We start from the raw sequence: 18,629 nt of genomic DNA, 5'->3' as shown, positions 1-18,629 counted from the left end.
ATCGTACACTAAACAAAAAGTGGTCCCACTGACAGCTCGCTTGGAAGGCATCTGTATATATTCTTATATCTATGTATGAGACAATTTTACGATAATTGAAAACAATTCACTGTTAACGTTCCGTTGCACGCAACAAAGATATACTAAATCTGCAGTACGCTGCAAAGAATAAACTTATATTATATTTTACGCAAATAATTGTCAAAAAATTACGTTAACTAAATTAATAACATTTTTAATCAAATAAATACAAAATCAGACAGAAGTAATGTAGCAAATACTGATCGATAACTGTTTAGATTGATTGTGTAGAGGGGACATCATAAAGAGGAGACGATACCTAATCTGTGGATCGATACGATTGGGTAAACGATAGTATTGATTTCATTCGTTTGTCACAGTGACATTCGTGACCGAAAATCGATGTAATCTATTTTTATTCCTGTAAAAACTCTTATTTAATTTTAATGTAGAAAAATAGGTTTTTAAGATACTCTTCATCGTCTAGTAGGTATACAAAACATTATTCTTAACCATCCATTTTGCTATCCATACTATTCTGAAGCTTAATCACCATTTTCTTTGTAAGGAAAATGAATGTTTATTTAAGTCTTGAAATCTCCATTATAATTTCCAAATTCAACAGGAATAGCAAGTAAACATGTCTGAGAAGGAAACAGAGTCTATAGATGACGAAAAGAAGGTAGAAACAGTAATAGTTAAGAATGAGTTAGACTGCACTGAAGAAAAAGGCCAGCAACCATTGAAAGAAGTTACAGAACAGAAGGGAATGGAAGGAGAATCATCTGAAACAGTTCAGGTGAAGATGGAAATAGTGTGTGTAAAGGTAAATATGTTTACTTATTACATTATCTTAAGTGGTTTTCAAGTATCATATTGCATTGCAGTGTCTTCTTTTTTCACGACACCCATTATAGTTCATTATAGTATTTTCTCAGAAACGTTCGTATTTGTCATGGTACTTCAGTCAACCTCAGCACTTTTTGTACCGAAATAGACTGAAATAGCAAGACATGTTTGTATGTTTCTGTGAAAATATTATGGAATATAATTATGCACTACATCTGTATATTCTCATTACAACAAATATATATTATTATGTATTGGGGGCAAATAGGCTATTTCATTACATTTATTTTAGCATATATAACCATTACAGCAGCGGTCGGCAACCCGCGGCCCGCGAACCTCTCACTTGCGGCCCGCGGGCCTCCCTGGCTATTTTGTATGTAATATCACAGATTATATAATAGTTCTTACGAACAGATACTTATCTCTCAAAGAAAACCTACCTACCGGTTTGATACCTACACAAAAATACAATGGAGTGACCTTCAGCGCACCGCTCCCCGGCACAACGGGTGACGCGTAGAAATTTTTATACGTGTCCAGTCTTCTAATTCGATTGATCAAACTATGAAACTAACATTAGAACTTGCCATAAAGTATATATAGCGTTAAATAACTACATGTCCCCCACGGGGACCAAGCCGGCTGGTCCCCGTGGGGGAAAACGACCAACACCCTCCATTTAAGAAAAAGAAATAAACAACAACAACATATAAAACAACAACAACAACAACATAAAGATTGGAGGAGGCCTTTACCACCTGGCAAACGGACACACAAAAAAAATAAAATAAGAGGAATTAGGGAAATATATGAACAAGAAATGTATTGTCCGGGTAAAAAGGCTAAAAAAAAAAAAACTACGTTTAAGCAAGTTAAGTTGCAATAAGTTATAGCAGTAAGATCGATCGATCGATCTTACTGAAGTGAGGTTACCTGTCACTGTCAAAATAAAAAGTGGCATAGAGTGAAGAAGCGGCAGCTTAGACAACATAACAGATCGAACTGCGTTCAGAAATTATAACCTTTTTACAGTCGTTGACATCCAGTGTGGCCAGAGTAGAAAAGTTACCCGACTTTGGTGGTAAAAATATATAATGGAGGGACAGTTTGATTTACTTTGGAATAGACTGAAGGGCGAGCTAGAAAAGCAGACCACTATTATTACCGACTCAGTCCACACATCCCTTTCCTTAGCATTTGATGAAAAACTAAAACCTATCATTCAAGAAAATGCAGAAATGAAAACAGAAATAGTAAAATTAAAATCTACAGTGAAGCGATTAGAAATTGATGTCAGAAAAAATAACCTAATACTCTTTGGTGTAAAAGAAGAGGAAAACGAAAATATAGAACTTATGGACATAGTTTTGGCAATTCTGAATGATATCAATAAGAACTCGATAAAGTCCAACGATTGGGATAGGTGGGAGATCAGTGAAGTGCAAAGAATTGGGAAAAAGGAAGAAAAAAGAATCAGGCCAATAAAATTAGTACTCACCCTTGGCTGGAGAAAAATGGAACTCCTCAAAAACAGAAAGAATTTCCCTAAGAATATAAGTGTAACTGAGGACTTCCCAAAAGAGACCCTCGAAAAAAGGAAGGCTCTAATCCCAAAAATGTTAGAAGCCAGAGAATCTGGCAAGTACGCCATCATTAAAAATGATAAACTTATTGTGAAGGAGAAACGTGAAAAGAAAGAGAACAATGATAAAAGAAAACGGGTTCCATCTTCCCCACCCAAGACCCCCCCAAGTAATTTTAGTACAACTTCCGGGGAGATCAGAGTGCCACACTCTCAGCCCAATAAAGTACCAAAAACTAATAATCATAACATAATTACAAAAAACGGGAGCTCACTCGAACAGACTCAATCAAAAAACAATTAAACCACGGCAACCGAAGAACTCTCCCAAGCCGACTGGTCCTCGTGGGAGATAATGACCGCGACCCTCTAAACGGAACAAACGAAGAAAAAGAAGAAGCAAGTAAACTAAAAGGAACAAACACGGACATATATATAGCGACTCTGAACACGCGAACACTCCGGACCCCAGAAAAACTAACGGAGCTAGAACTGGCCATAGAAAATATGAAATGGGATATAATCGGGATCAGCGAAATGAGACGGTACGGAGAAGAAATTGAAGACAAAGGAAAGTATATAATGCACTACATTGGAGAAACCAAGGGACAGTTTGGTGTCGGTTTCCTGATCAAGAGTCACTGGGCAAACAAAATAGAAGAAATAAGGGGAATCAATGAGAGAATAGCACTCCTCAACATTAAACTTCCAACACATAACCATAGAGAAGAGATGTGGACCATCATTCAAGCTTATTCCCCAACTGAATCTGAAAACTCAGATCACAACACGAAGACGGACAAATTTTACGAAGATTTACAAGCAACCGTTCAAGACTCGTATAAAAACCTAATTGTGATGGGAGACTTCAATGGTCGAATAGGGGTTTGCAATGAAGGGGAAGAACAAATAATAGGAAAACATGGATATGGCCAAAGAAGTAGTAACGGAGAAAGACTAGTCAATTTTGCATTAGAAAATAAACTTAGTATTTTAAACAGTTTCTTCAAGAAAAAGAAGACAAAAAAATGGACGTGGACATCACCCAATGGCAAATATAAAAACGAGATTGATTTTATTTTGACCAACAACCGAAAAATTTTCAAAGACTTGCATACAGTACAACAACTTAACTTCCATACAGACCACAAAATGGTAAGAGCATCACTGTCAACGAAGCAGAAACCAAAAAGAAGACATTTTCAGAATAAGTATAAAACTGCCTTGGTATTAACTGGAAACAAGGAGTCACTTCTTGAAAATTTGAATACTACAATAAACAGACATGCGACCGTAAACTACAAGACGACTCAAGAACGATACGACAATCTTCTGGATATACTCAAAACGCAAATTGTTAATACAAATAATCAAAACAAACAAACAGAAAATATACTATCTCCAGAAACTAAACAATTAATTACAAAGAGGAAAGAACTCTTAAAAGAAGGTAAAAACAAGCAAACTCGCGAAAAGATATCAGAAATAAGCAAACAGATACTCGTGCATATAAGACAAGATAGAAAAAATAAACGACTGAACCTTATCAAAACATCCATTGAAAAAACTGGAGGACTAAGGAAAGCATTAAAACGACTTGATAAAAAGAAAACGTGGATGCCAAACATCAAAAGCAGACAAGGAAAGTGTACAAGCAAAAGAGAAGATATACTAGAAATTGCCACAGACTATTACAGAATACTATACCAAAAACAAACAACACTACCGGAAGAATCCCAAATGGAAATATTCGCAGACACTGAACCAGTACCAAATATACTACAGGAAGAAACAATAAGAGCAATCAACACACAAAAACAAGATAAAGCACCAGGCTCAGACCAAATAACAAACGAGTTACTAAAACACACGTTACCAGTGATTGGACCAAGACTAACAGAAATATTCAACGACATCCTAACAACCGAAAGCATACCCAAAGATTGGATGAAATCAACTATAATACTAATACATAAAAAAGGAGACAAGGGAGACATGAGTAACTATAGACCAATAAGTCTAATGGCAAACATTTATAAGATATTTTCAAAGATAATACTATCACGTATCACGGTCAAACTCGAAGAAAATCAACCCAAAGAACAGGCGGGCTTTCGAAGCAAATTTTCCACGATAGACCACATCCACGTCCTAAGACAAGTGATCCAAAAATACAGGGAATATAATAAAGTCTATTACTTAGGATTCGTGGATTTTAATAAAGCATTCGATACCATATATCATGATAGCATCTGGAAAGCGCTAACAATACAGGGAGTAGAGCCCAAATACATTAGAATACTCAAAAACATTTACTCGAATAGTACGGCCCAAGTTAAGCTGGAAAGAACAGGGGAAGAATTTCCACTCGAAAGAGGAGTCAGACAGGGCGACCCAATCTCACCGAAATTATTCTCCGCGGTATTAGAGATGGTCTTTAGAAACTTGGAATGGGATCGAAATGGAATCAACATAAACGGCGAAAAACTTAACCACCTACGTTTCGCAGACGATATCGTCCTGTTTTCTGAAGATCCAAGTAACTTAGAAGAAATGTTACAACAGCTATCTGATGAAAGTGCCAAGGTAGGTCTCTCAATGAACACCTCCAAAACAAAGGTGATGACAAACTCAACTAGAGTAGATATTAAAGTAAATAATGGACAAATACAGTATGTGAACGAATACATATATCTAGGTCAACTAATAGCCCCAGAAGATACAATGCAAAAAGAAATAAACAGAAGGATTACAAATAGCTGGAAACGATTCTGGTCTTTGAGCGAAATTATGAAGGACAAAGACATGCCCATCAAAGAGAAAAGGAAGGTATTTGATACGTGTATCCTCCCATGCTTATCGTATGGATGTCAAACATGGGCACTGACCGAACAACAACTACACAAAATAAAAGTGTGTCAAAACGGAATGGAGAGAAGTGTTCTAGGAGTAAAACGCAGAGATAAGGTTAGTCTACAAATTATAAAGAATAAAACTAAATTCAAAAACATCCAATATGTTTACAAACGATTAAAGTGGAGATGGACAGGGCATATGTTAAGGGAAAGAACAGAAAAGTGGACAAAAATAATAACGGAATGGTACCCGAGGGACGGGACAAGAAAAGAAGGAGGACAATTTAAACGTTGGGAAGACGACATAAGAAAGATAGCTGGCCCTACATGGAGACGAACTGCAAAAGACAGGATAAAATGGAAAGGTTTAGAGGAGGCCTATGTCGAAAGACAAGCTGTAAAAAGGAAGAAGCGAAAACCGGTTGCCGATTCACTTAGTTAAGGAATTAGACATAAAATATATAGTGTAGTATAAAAAAAAAAAAACATAGTGCAACTTAATACTTATATTATTATTATGTTACACAGCAATAAAGGCTTATTTTATATTTTATTTATTATTTTATTTAATTTATAGCATTCCGTTTATGCGTTAGGTTAGGGTAGTGTTTGCGAAATACTTATTTTAAAAGGTCATATGTCCCTGCAGTGACCGCAGTGTTTACGCCGTCTTATAAACCACGCAATAAACCCAGAAAGAATTAGTTTTAAAACGTGTAATTTAAAATCAGATATAGATTAATGTTACACAATAATGAAAAATAATAGAGAACCCATGATTACAGGCAATTCATTATAAGAACCAGAGCATAATAAATGAGTACCTATTTTACGGTGTAAAATTAAGATCTTACTGTCAATAAAATGAACATTTACCAAGTTCGCTACCTATTTCAAATAGATGTGTAACTATAGGTACATTTGTCGTAATAAACACTATATGTTTAATTAAAGTAATTCAATAGTATCTACGTAGCTTGTAACTATCGTAAAAATTGTCAGTGCGGCGCGCGGTGACGTGCATGCGTGAGCGCGTGTGGCAACCAACTGGCTCGCTTTTCTACCGTGAACGGGAGCAGAATCGTAGGTATAAATCCGAGCTCGCGCGGAGAGTTCCATAGGCCTGGTAATATTAACAAACTACAATGTCTTACAAAGTCATAAATATTAACAAAGTGCGGCCCGCGTCAATTTCGTTATCTACTATGTGGCCCTTGGCTGCTGTAGCGCATCAGCTATGTTCGCGGAGGCGCACACGGACGGGTTCCACGCCATCATCCGCAAGAAAGTGGCCTCCTTGCTCAGTCGCGTTCGAAGCAGCAGCAACAGCATCCTGGGACTGTTTGCGTATAGGTTCGACTGCCCCATTTATAACAAATGGAGGCAAATAATGCTCGGGCTTGTGTAAAATATATGAATTTATTTAGTTGTTATTTTAATTGTAATTTAGTTGTTATTTTAAATGTTTGTATACTAACATAGACTAAGGCATTGTTACTAACAACTTTTTATGGGCCACAGGCCTGAAATAAAGAATTATTTAATTTAATTTAATTTAATTTAAAAGGTTGCCGACTGCTGCATTACAGTGTAATACCAAAGCGCTTACATACTAGTCACATCAATTAACATAAAAAAAAACAATTAATACACATTATAAACACATCAAATTAATTCAATAGTATATTGTAACAAATATAATAAACCATTTTCATTTTACACCAAAAGGAGGAGCCACACTGGTACGGAGCGAGTGAGACTGAACAATCAGGCTTATACAGCAACCACACAACTGAAGATAGTGCAGTGCCCAGAACAGGGGCTACGCAGCGCCCTGGAGTAGCGTTTGGGAATGGTGAGATAATACAATTTGATTTAACTTGCAATATTTGTATGTTTTTAGGGTTCCGTGCCCAAAGGGTAAAACGGGACCCTATTACTAAGACTTCGCTGTCCGTCCGTCTGTCACCAGGCTGTATCTCACAAACCGTGACAGCTAGACAGTTGAAATTTTCACAGATGATGTATTTCTGTTGCCGCTATAACAACAAATACTAAAAACAGAATAAAATAAAGATTTAAATGGGGCTCCCGTACAACAAACGTGATTTTTGACCAAAGTTAAGCAACGTCGGGAGTGGTCAGTACTTGGATGGGTGACCGTTTTCTTTTTGCTTTTTTTTTGTTTTTTTTGCATTATGGTACGGAACCCTTCGTGCGCGAGTCCGACTCGCACTTGCCCGGTTTTTTTTTAACTTTATTGCACAAAATATATACAACAATGTACAAATGGCGAACTTAATGCCAAATGGCATTCTCTACCAGTCAACCATAGGGCCAAACAGAGATACCTATAGAGGTACCTAGAGAGGCGCAGAGAGAGAAATATATTAAGTGAATTAAAAAAAACCGGGCAAGTGCGAGTCGGACTCGCGCACGAAGAGTTCCGTACCACAATGCAAAAAAAAATGGTCACCCATCCAAGTACTGACCACTCCCGACGTTGCTTAACTTTGGTCAAAAATCACGTTTGTTGTATGGGAGCCCCATTTAAATCTTTATTTTATTCTGTTTTTAGTATTTGTTGTTATAGCGGCAACAGAAATACATCATCTGTTGAAATTTCAACTGTCTAGCTATCACGGTTCGTGAGATACAGCCTGGTGACAGACGGACGGACGGACGGACGGACGGACAGCGAAGTCTTAGTAATAGGGTCCCGTTTTACCCTTTGGGTTACGGAACCCTAAAAATACAAATTATAAATTTTTTTTGGTGTGTATGTATGAATATAGTTGTGCCATTCTTGAGAACATTCTCCGTTTCGTATGGGGAATGTTCATGCACCAGAAAATTCCCCATAGTAAACAGAGAACATTCTCAAGAACTTCTGAACTATTGAGGTTATATATACTGTATGAATGTTCGTGTCAAATCTTGCAAGCTAAGGACCTATCTATCTAGCCCCTTTGTTCTGAGTTAAAGTATATCTTTAAGCTCAGTGTGCCGCTTGGCAAAGGCCTCCTCTAGCTCATTCCATTGAGGTCTGTCGTGGGCCACTCTTCTCCAGTTGCCCGCTGTGAGTTTGAGTTCTTCCTCCCATCTTGTTCGAGGTCTCCTCTGGCTCCGTGTACAGCCTCTTGGCTACCTGCTAAGGACCTACTGTACATTATTCAATTGAGCTGAGACTATATAAGGATTGTTGATGTATTATTGTTATTTTTCATCATCATCATATCAGCCAGAGGACGTCCACTGCTGGACATAGGCCTCCCCCAAAGAGTGCCACAATGACAGGTCTCGCGCCACCCACATCCATATTATAGTTTGCGAAGCCCTGTGCTAAAGTGATTGTATATGGTTTCTGACAGTTTTTGATTTCTCAGTTTTTTCTGTATATTTAATTATTTTTTATTAATTTATTATTGATTAAAATTGTTACACAAAAAAAATACATTTTAACACATCTAAATCTAACCTTATAAAATAACTTACAATTAAATATAAACTAAATTAAAACTAACACTAATTATTTATTATTATTTTCCAGCTGCAATCAATGAAAACACTTGCAAACAAGAGCCGGTTGAAGAATTCATTGTGCCGGACCAATTAGGGTGCTCCAATTGGGGCCCCACAGACAACAGCATGTTACTACAGATAACCAGACTCTCCACGATGCACGAGGGAACTCTGTTCAGAAGGAGGTTCAAGGAAAGAAAGAAAAAAGGGAAAGTTAACAATGACCTTGAAGAAACAGGGAAATATCAATGTGATCTATGCGACAAGAAATTCACAGTCAAAAAATATTTGATTGGTCATCTTAACTATCACAAGTATAAAAAACCGTTTCATTGCGGTATATGTAACAAAACGTTTTCGTGTGAAACTTACGCGTCTGCGCACGAGAGGATTCACACTGGTGAGAAACCATACAGTTGCAAGCTCTGCAATAAAGCCTTCAGGATCTCCAGCCATCTGATCAAGCATGAAAGAACTCATACTGAAAACAAGCCGTTCTCGTGTGAAGTTTGTAAAAAGCAATTTAGAGAGAAAACGCAACTGAAGCTGCATGAGCTTTTACACAAAGGGGAAGAGGCGAAACAGTATCCTTGCAAGTTTTGTCCAAAGAAATTTTTACATATGTATAAGCTGACGATTCATGAACGGAACCATACTGGGGTTAGGCCGTTCGCGTGTAAGACATGCGGGCAGAGCTTTGTCCAAAAATTCCAACTAGACAGTCATAACAGATTACACACAGGTGACCAACCGCGTATATGCGAAATTTGCGGCAAGCATTTTATAACAAAGGCGGACTTAGTAAGACACGAGCGCATACATACTGGAACCAAGCCGTACAGCTGCGACTTATGCCAGCGGCAGTTCTCCCAAAAAGCGCACTTAAACTCTCACATGTTAATTCACAGTGGGGAGAAACCCTACTCGTGCGAAACATGCTCAAAGAAGTTCAGCTGCAAACCCTCTTTGGTTATACACTCACGAGTCCACTCGAACGAGAGACCGTATCCTTGCAGGGTATGCGGGAGACAATTCAAACAGGGTGGCGTCAGAAGGAGGCACGAAGCGACTCACACGCGAGACAAAACCATAGCATGCGAAGTGTGTAACGAACATTTCGCCCTCAAAAGGGAGTTGAAGAAACACCAAAGAGGGCACTTGGTATACACTTGTGATATATGCAATAAGGTCTTTAGAAATAAATACAATTTTAATAGACATGTGCAGACGCATACTGAAGAAACTGAGGAAAACGAACAAAACTTAGAAGCCCCAGAGTAATTAAAAAATATTTTTCCTTAAGAGTCACACGAACGCGCCGCCAAAAACCCGCTTCCATACAATCGAAGTTACGATTTTAAAACTATGCATGTGTGTATAAAAATGTGCGTGCCAAGTCACAGAATAAACAATAGTACTACCGTACAGAAAGGACACTTCCTACAAAACCATAGTTTGACAGCGGTTCAGGGACGAATCATGATATCTCTTTCTAACTTACGGCACTATCCCTTTCGACTATTTAAGGTTGTAAAAAATCGAGTGATTATTTTATCTGCCGTCGTGAACGCAAAAGGCCGTCAAGTTGTGTCAACCCTAATAATGGCTTGGAGCAATGCTGAGCCGAACGGAGCCGAGTTTGCCCGAATTCAGGAGTGTCTCCCCACTGGCGTAACTTCAATTGTATGGGAGCGCCTTATTATAACTTTAAGTCGAAAAAGTAAAAGATTCAAAAATGTAATATATATATACGCTGTTTAAATGTAAATTCAGACGCTTGCTTTGACTTTTTAGTGTTGACCGGATATCTTGTCTATACTATAATTACTAGTATCATGTAAGTTGTGTAATTCAGTTATGATCAGAGCTCGGCGGGGGTAAGCTGTTTTCAGAGTTTGCGCAACATGGACATGCCTTGTCATTCGATGGTATATGTGGTGTAAATTAATAACTAAAGTAATTATTTTATTTAGGCTGCCTTTCCGCTACGATCTTTACGTCGCCATTAAAACAAATGAATTTTATAGCAAGCCTTTTTAGTAAACATCTTCAAATAATATGTATATCCATCCATATGCTACTATTAAAGTTTATTTGTACATAAGGCATTGTCATTTTAGCTTAATTATAATTAATAAAGCTTTATTTTAATATTTCTTTCTAAGGTGTATCTATATTAATATCTACACTTGACATAAGTGACGTCAAAATGGCTCACCCCTGCCGAGCTCTGGTTATGATTATGTCTGGTTCGAGTCGGAATAAATGTTTCTTATTAAATAAGAGTTTATTTAAAGAAACCCTATAATATTTCAGATCACTATAATATTTTTCACTCAGCATGGGTACAGTGATAGATGTCAACTCAGTAGGTACAGGGTGGCCAACTTGGAGGTATACAACTTTTTTTTGCCCCCATTTTGTTTTGGCGGCAAATATGACAGTTGTTGCATGAAAATTACTTTGTGTAGATACGGCAAATTTGTTATGGAGCGTTTACAAGACGGGGACACGTGTCACGCGCCACGAGCCACAATAGAAACATTAAAAATAACGTTTCCCGGTTGATTAATTTCGTGAAACGGTGACATTGACTGGCCCCCAAGATCGTCTGATTTAACAGCTCCTGACTTTTTTCTGTGGGGCTATCTAAAGGGACGTGTGTATGCTAATAGGCCAACGAACCTTCAGCAATTAAAACAAAATATTCAAAACACTGTCGCTGAAATAACGCCAGAAATGTGTGAAAAAGTGATGAAAAACGCGATGAAAAGGGTTCGCATCTGCCATGCTGCTAGAGGTGAACATTTGTCTGACATTATTTTCCATGTGTAATTGCTGACCCTACATATTATATTTAACAAGGAATACTTAATATTTTTTATGTTTTATAGAATAAAATTTCAAAAATAAAGTGTATACCTCTTATTTGGCCACCCTGTACATGGTCAACTATTTTGCATGATTTTGAGTTTTAAAATTATAAACGGTACAGACATGACATCTGTTACCATACTTTAAATATCTCTGATAAAATCTATAAATATTATTCGGGAACTTATAAGTCCAATATATATCCAAAAACTTCTAGACATTTTTTTATTGTAGCTTTCAGTTTTCATGAAAATTTATAAGAACTAAAAAGTGGGATATAAAAATGGGGGGAGGGAGGGATACAAACAAATTAATTGTAAAATTCATTATTTATTAATTACTTTAAAGATACAATGTCACATCACATCTCTGAATCTCCGAATTTTCAAATAATGATTTATCAGGCGTTACTTTTCAAAAATCTATATTATTTAATACCAAAACATTACTTTGCTATCCGCGAAAAGATAACATGCTAGTCAACCAGTGCTAACCCGTTATACTTGCAATTACATTAAATTGCATGTAAAAAATACGCAAGTATAACAGGTTAGCACGTCATCTTTTCGCGGATTACCAAAGCAATATTTTGGTATTAATTTTCCGAATTTTCATATTAAAGGAAAAATGGTAACATACTGGTAAATTATCAATACAACTTGAAACTCCTAGCTCAGCTGGTTAAGAGCGATTGGACCGGTGTTCCAAAAGGTCGCATTTTTTAATTTTTGTTTGAGATTGAGATATTTATTGATAAAATTATAAATAATTTTTACTTTGCTATCCGTATGTTTGCGCGACACTCGTGACATCTAGTGTCAAGTAGCGGTACTGATAAATCCGCTACTTGACGCTAGATGTCGACCAGTGGCTGATTTTCCCTAAGGCACTGTAGGCCCGGGCCTAGTGCGGCAAATTATGACAAAAAATTCGCTGATGGTAACAAGAAATAACTCAAAATGTAGTCAATTGGGTGCCTTGAAAGGGGCGGCTACAGGGCCTGGGGCCTAGCGGCGGCAAAGACTGCAAATCCGCCACTGGTGTCGACTACGAAAATAAGCAGCGAATTAAAAAAAAATACATCGTGGTATTGAAACTAAGTTATAAAATAATAGTCTCATGGCGCCTAAAAAGGAATGGTAAACATTTTCTTAAACTAAGTACATATTATTAAAATAACTTAAGTACTAAATACTTTCTTAACTAGTTTTATAGTACATATTAAGAGATCCCTACTATGTGAGAGTCAGACCGAGATAAGTCTGCAACGATTTTGACAGCAGACGCAGTGCAAGTGTCATTTTAAACGTCAAACTTCTATGAAATTATGACGTATTAAATAACACTTGCACTGCGTGTACTATCAAAAGCGTTGCAGACTTACCTCGATCTAATTCTAACAAAAGAATCAGTGACAAAATCTTTATAAAAATCGGGACTTGAATATAATATTTCACGACCGAGTAATGAAGGCTTTCTCAGTAAATATATTCTTAATACTGGCGTAGGTAGTTCTAGTTTATATGGTAGCCCTCTGAACATCTCATCTATATTTTTTTAGGGTTCCGTACCCAAAGGGTAAAACGGGACCCTATTACTAAGACTTCGCTGTCCGTCCGTCCGTCCGTCCGTCTGTCACCAGGCTGTATCTCACGAACCGTGATACCTAGACAGTTGAAATTATCACAGATGATGTATTTCTGTTGCCGCTATAACAACAAATACTAAAAACAGAATAAAATAAAGATTTAAATGGGGCTCCCATACAACAAACGTGATTTTTGACCAAAGTTAAGCAACGTCGGGAGTGGTCAGTACTTGGATGGGTGACCGTTTTTTTTTTTGCATTACGGTACGGAACCCTTTGTGCGCGAGTCCGACTCGCACTTGTTTCTGACACACATGTCTAATTCTAAAATGTAAATAATTGGTAGAGTGAGTGCCATGTTTAATAAAATAAGGTTTGCAGCTATCTCTATTTCTCTTTTTGATGCGTCAAACATACACGTATATAAAATAATACTGTTGCACTTGGGTCTGAATTATGTAACTAAGGGCAACTTGCACCATCCCACTAATCCGGGGTTAAGCGGTTAAACTGATAACCCAGTGTCAAATTGTACTAGTAACTATGGTAACTCGAGGTTTAACCGGTTAACCCCGGGTTATTGGAATGGTACAAGTGGCCCTTAAAAATGTAAATGTAAGTTAAAAATACACAGAAAATGAATTACAGTTGAAAGTTAGGCAACGACAGGCGGTATTATCGCTAAGAAGCGACTGTTTCATTTACTTATAAAGTTTAAAAAAAAAAAAACAAAAAAAAAAGTTTAAAAAGTTTCTTTATAAAGTTTTATTCTATTCTATTCGGATTGACTAACACACGAACACATTTTTTGTGTGCATCGGTACTATATCCCGTATCGGTATCGGTGTCGGCGGCGGATCGTAAGATCAGGCAGATAGTGATGTGCCTATGTAATGTTTTGACGATAGTCACATTAAACCAATATATAGGTAGGATAGGTTTGTTAGGTTGCTTCAGATGCCGGAAGGGCAAACTGCCCAGAAATAGGAGCCCCGCTACGTCGACTCAGGGAACGAGTCAAAGATTTTCACGTTTCACGATATGACTAGGAATTTCACGATATGCCTGATCTTACGATCCGCCGCCGACATTGGTACGTAAATGTATTAGTGCCTTCATTATCTTAGTTGCCGCTTATTACATCTATATGGTCACCGGGCACTTGCGAAAGGGGCCCAGTTTCCGTCACTTGCGGTTGGTGCATGTGGCCCTTTTTGTGTTCTAGTAGGCTGCTTTTAAACATACTACCAAAATCACATTGATCACATGTGTAGGGTTTTATACCAGTATGTGTCATTTCATGTGCCTTTAAATGCCCTTTTTGGGCAGTAGTATAACTACAGTAAGTACATTTGTATGGCTTTTCACCAGTATGTTTTCTTTCGTGTACTTTTATAGTACTTTTTAGATAACTAGCGTAATCACAGTAGTTACATGTGTATGGTTTCACGCCAGTGTGAATCCTTTCATGAACATTTACATCGCTTTTATGGCCACTCGCGTAGCTACAGTAGTTACATTTGTATGGCTTTTCACCAGTGTGTATTCTTTCATGGGTTGTCATATGACTTTTATTGGCAACCCTGTAGCCGCAGTATTTACACTCGTAAGGCTTTTCACCTGTGTGTGTTCTTACGTGGAGATTTAGTGCACATTTCTTGGCACTGGCGTAAGTACAGTATTGGCACTGATAAGGCTTTTCGCCAGTGTGTATTCTTTCATGTATTCTTAGTACTTTGCTTGTGGCACTAGCGTAACTGCAATACTTACACTTGTAAGGTTTTTCACCAGTGTGTATCCTCTCGTGTATTTTTATAAGGCTTTTAATACAGGCAGTATAGCTGCAGTAGGAGCATTTGTGAGGCTTTTCGACTTTTTCGATAGTATATTTACTTTGATCAACATGTAAATATGCCTTGTGGTCGACATTTGCAACAGTATGTTGAAGTTGATGAAGGTGTAAATGTGCCATCTGGTTGCTGGAGTAAGTACAATAGGCACATTGATATAGCATCTCTGTAAGATCAAGGGCCATTTCAATCTTTATAGATTCTTCTGTTATTTCGGTTTTGTTTTTCTGATGATCAAGTGAAATTTCAGTCTTTATAGATTCATCTGCTATCCTGATTTTGTTTTTAAGTTGATCTCGATCTGAAATCCGTAGAAAACATTAATAGCGCACAGGAATAAATAAATATTATAGACATTATCACACAAATTGACTAAGTCCCACAGTAAGTTCAATAAGGCTTATGTTGTGGGTACTAGACACCAATATTTTTAAATCAGACAACAAGGCCCATATTACAAATACCGTACAGACATATATTCATTTAATAAACTATACCTATATGTTAACTATGTATCAATCTTATGTAATATGTAGTCTACAGAAAACAATTATCAATCGCTGGTAGTCTAATTTTAATTAATAGTTTTTCTTTAAAATTCCATTATTCCTTTCTTTTTGTAATAATAAAGTGTTTAGAGTAATCTATCGATCTATGTAATAAATAAATATGTATGAATACTTAAATACATAAAAACCGGGCAAGTGCGAGTCGGACTCGCGCACGAAGGGTTCCGTACCATAATGCAAAAAAAAAAAAAAGCAAAAAAAAAACGGTCACCCATCCAAGTACTGACCACTCCCGACGTTGCTTAACTTTGGTCAAAAATCATGTTTGTTGTATGGAAGCCCCATTTAAATCTTTATTTTATTCTATTTTTAGTATTTGTTGTTATAGCGGCAACAGAAATACATCATCTGTGAAAATTTTAACTGTCTAGCTATCACGATTCGTGAGATACAGCCTGGTGACAGACGGACGGACGGACGGACGGACAGCGAAGTCTTAGTAATAGGGTCCCGTTTTACCCTTTGGGTACGGAACCCTAAAAAACACACAGGAACAAATATCTGTGCTCATCGCACAAATAATTGCCCTTCCCAAGATTTGAACCCGAGATCATCAGCTTCATAGGCATGTGTAGTCGCAATGTACCCACAAGACCAGACACTAGACAGGTCGTCAAACTCACACAAATGAAAAACCGGGCAAGTGCGAGTCGGACTCGCGCACGAAGGGTTCCGTACCATAATGCAAAAAAAAAAAAACAAAAAAAAGCAAAAAAAACGGTCACCCATCCAAGTACTGACCACTCCCGACGTTGCTTAACTTTGGTCAAAAATCACGTTTGTTGTATGGGAGCCCCATTTAAATCTTTATTTAATTCTGTTTTTAGTATTTGTTGTTATAGCGGCAACAGAAATACATCATCTGTGAAAATTTCAACTGTCTAGCTATCACGGTTCGTGAGATACAGCCTGGTGACAGACGGACGGACGGACGGACAGATGGACGGACGGACGGACGGACGGACGGATGGACGGACGGACGGACGGACGGACGGACGGACGGACGGACGGACAGCGAAGTCTTAGTAATAGGGTCCCGTTTTACCCTTTGGGTACGGAACCCTAAAAACAATTGTATTATGGCAAATTGTGTGGAATTTTTTTTTTTGATAGCCAAGATGTGTAATTATTCTTAATTTCTTTGTGTTACGGAGATTAAAAAGTTTTTATTAAGTTATTAACATGGAGGAGACAGCCACCCACGTCATTCTCGAATGCCCAGGGGTGGCAAAATACCGGGCACAACACCTCGGCTCACCGGGGTCTCTCCCAGAAGTCGTCGGCAACGTCAAGGGTCTGCTAGGCTTCTTGGTAGAGTTGGGTTGGCAGGAATAGTGCCGCCAACCCGTTACGCAAAATAGGCGCGATATTATGACGTCGAGTTGCGGAAACCAAGCCCGCGAAAACCTATAACCTATATAACATGAATGGAATGTGTATTTATGGGCCCCGCCACATCTAGCGTCTTTCGAGCGTCGGCGTCTGTCGGCGTCTGGTCAGCGCTATGGAAAATGACGTCGCCGCGCAGTTGCGTCGACGTTGCGTCGAGCAGCAGCCATAGAGTTGTAGACGCCGACGCTCGAAAGACGCTAGATGTGGGGGAGCCCTATCTCTGAATAAAATAGAATACATTTTATATGGTAAATTTTTGTAGCACAGTGGAATGGTATGGTGGTGGTGGAATGTATGTATGGTAAGTGTGCTTAATTAACCCGTGGAGCGCCCTACACAGAAACGTTTGCTGGTAACTAGTATAGGAGTTCCATACTACGGTAATTCTGGGGCGCTCCAGGGGTTAAACTTACCCTTTGTCTTTTCCTTTCCTGTAGTGTCTTCGCAGCTGGGGAAATGCAGGAACTCATAAAGGTTGTCACCAATCCTGTATGTACGGAGCTCCATGTCCACATGCATGCGTTCAAGACGGACAGAACAGGACATCCCTGAGGCCATGATTTCTGAAATGATGTTGAATTTATATTATACTAGTGGTACCCAAGAGACGGAAGTAGAAAACAAAGACATCCAAAAACAAGATGGGTAGATGATATCCGCTTAACCTTGGGGCCCTACTGGTCCAGAGTTGCAGAAGACAGAGTACAGTGGAGAAGGTTGGAGGAGGCCTATGCCAAGAGGCACACCGAACTGCGGGACATTTTGTAGAAAAACTATAACATTTAAAAAAACTTTTGAACCCGAAGATCGGAAATAAAAGGCTATATAGAATAGTATAGAATAGTGCAAGCAGCGTTCACGTCGGCCGTGTATCGCGCACCAGTTCTATTTTGTGTCTGATGGCTCCTCTACACGATGGGCCAACGTAGGCCACTCCAAGGGAAGCAGCAATGCGGTAGAATGAGAGCAATATCACTTGCTCCCTCTAACGCATAAATGCGTCCCTTGGAGTGGCCGGCGTTGGCCCATCATGTAGAGGAGCCATAAGATACCGCTAATTGCCTCAGCAGAGCAGTACTAGCACCCAAAAGAAAAGGATGAGTATAGTTTTCCTGGTTACTACCGACTTATTATCAGTGACATTTGTACAAGATATCATATCAGTTATATCTTGTACAAATGTCACTGATAAAAATGATAAATGATAATCACATGCAATTTGATCAATCGATAGTATTTGTTACACCTACTTAAACCCACAATTATTTAAAACGCATGCCATTAGTTTGACTAGTTGCATCTATACACTATCTGTATATAGAATCGTTCACCAACATTTAAGAATTGCCACTATATAGAACACAAACCTTGATGCTCTACAACCTCGTTCTTTTCAGCGACCAACAGGGATAGGTATATAATGGATAGTGACAGTTGACTACACTGACAGTGACAGGACTCCGATCGATTAATGCCCAGCCGTATAATGCACCAGTGATTATAATCTCTCTGTAATGCAGGACC

General features: G+C 38.2%; 2 protein-coding genes across 3 annotated transcripts; one reads left to right on the top strand and one right to left on the bottom strand.

Annotated features, from left to right (window-relative positions):
* The first annotated feature begins 391 nt into the window (after positions 1 to 391).
* Positions 392 to 11,051, top strand: LOC134676145 (zinc finger protein OZF-like). 2 transcript variants are annotated; one of them, XM_063534424.1, is made up of 4 exons: positions 392 to 507; positions 647 to 847; positions 7,039 to 7,165; positions 8,861 to 11,051. In XM_063534424.1, the coding sequence occupies exons 2-4, from the start codon at positions 662 to 664 to the stop codon at positions 10,111 to 10,113; spliced, it is 1,566 nt and encodes a 521-aa protein (XP_063390494.1). In that variant the 5' UTR covers positions 392 to 507; positions 647 to 661; the 3' UTR covers positions 10,114 to 11,051. The 2 variants fall into 2 exon arrangements, with proteins under 2 accessions (XP_063390494.1, XP_063390495.1); XM_063534425.1 differs by having other exon boundaries at positions 409 to 511.
* A 965-nt stretch (positions 11,052 to 12,016) lies between these two features.
* LOC134676543 (zinc finger protein 501-like) lies at positions 12,017 to 18,506 on the bottom strand. Its single transcript, XM_063534931.1, has 3 exons — positions 18,473 to 18,506; positions 17,519 to 17,668; positions 12,017 to 15,445 (listed from the first exon to the last, which is right to left on the bottom strand). Exons 2-3 carry the CDS (start codon positions 17,661 to 17,663, stop codon positions 14,418 to 14,420), a joined length of 1,173 nt encoding a protein of 390 aa, XP_063391001.1. The 5' UTR covers positions 17,664 to 17,668; positions 18,473 to 18,506; the 3' UTR covers positions 12,017 to 14,417.
* Positions 18,507 to 18,629: the final 123 nt, after the last annotated feature.

The sequence above is a fragment of the Cydia fagiglandana genome, chromosome 24, assembly GCF_963556715.1.
Source record: "Cydia fagiglandana chromosome 24, ilCydFagi1.1, whole genome shotgun sequence".
Taxonomy (NCBI): Eukaryota; Metazoa; Arthropoda; class Insecta; order Lepidoptera; family Tortricidae; genus Cydia; species Cydia fagiglandana.
The sequence above is the reverse complement of the archived record's forward strand: the minus strand, read 5'-3'. Positions and strand labels throughout refer to the sequence as shown.

Coding starts and splice junctions, on each gene's coding strand:
- LOC134676145 (XM_063534424.1), top strand. CDS start 662: ATGTCTGAGAAGGAAACAGAGTCTATAGATGACGAAAAGAAGGTAGAA. Junction 848..7,038: donor TGGAAATAGTGTGTGTAAAG/GTAAATATGTTT, acceptor TTACACCAAAAG/GAGGAGCCACACTGGTACGG. Junction 7,166..8,860: donor TGGAGTAGCGTTTGGGAATG/GTGAGATAATAC, acceptor ATTATTTTCCAG/CTGCAATCAATGAAAACACT.
- LOC134676543 (XM_063534931.1), bottom strand. CDS start 17,663: ATGGCCTCAGGGATGTCCTGTTCTGTCCGTCTTGAACGCATGCATGTG. Junction 15,446..17,518: donor AGGAAAGGAAAAGACAAAGG/GTAAGTTTAACC, acceptor TACGGATTTCAG/ATCGAGATCAACTTAAAAAC.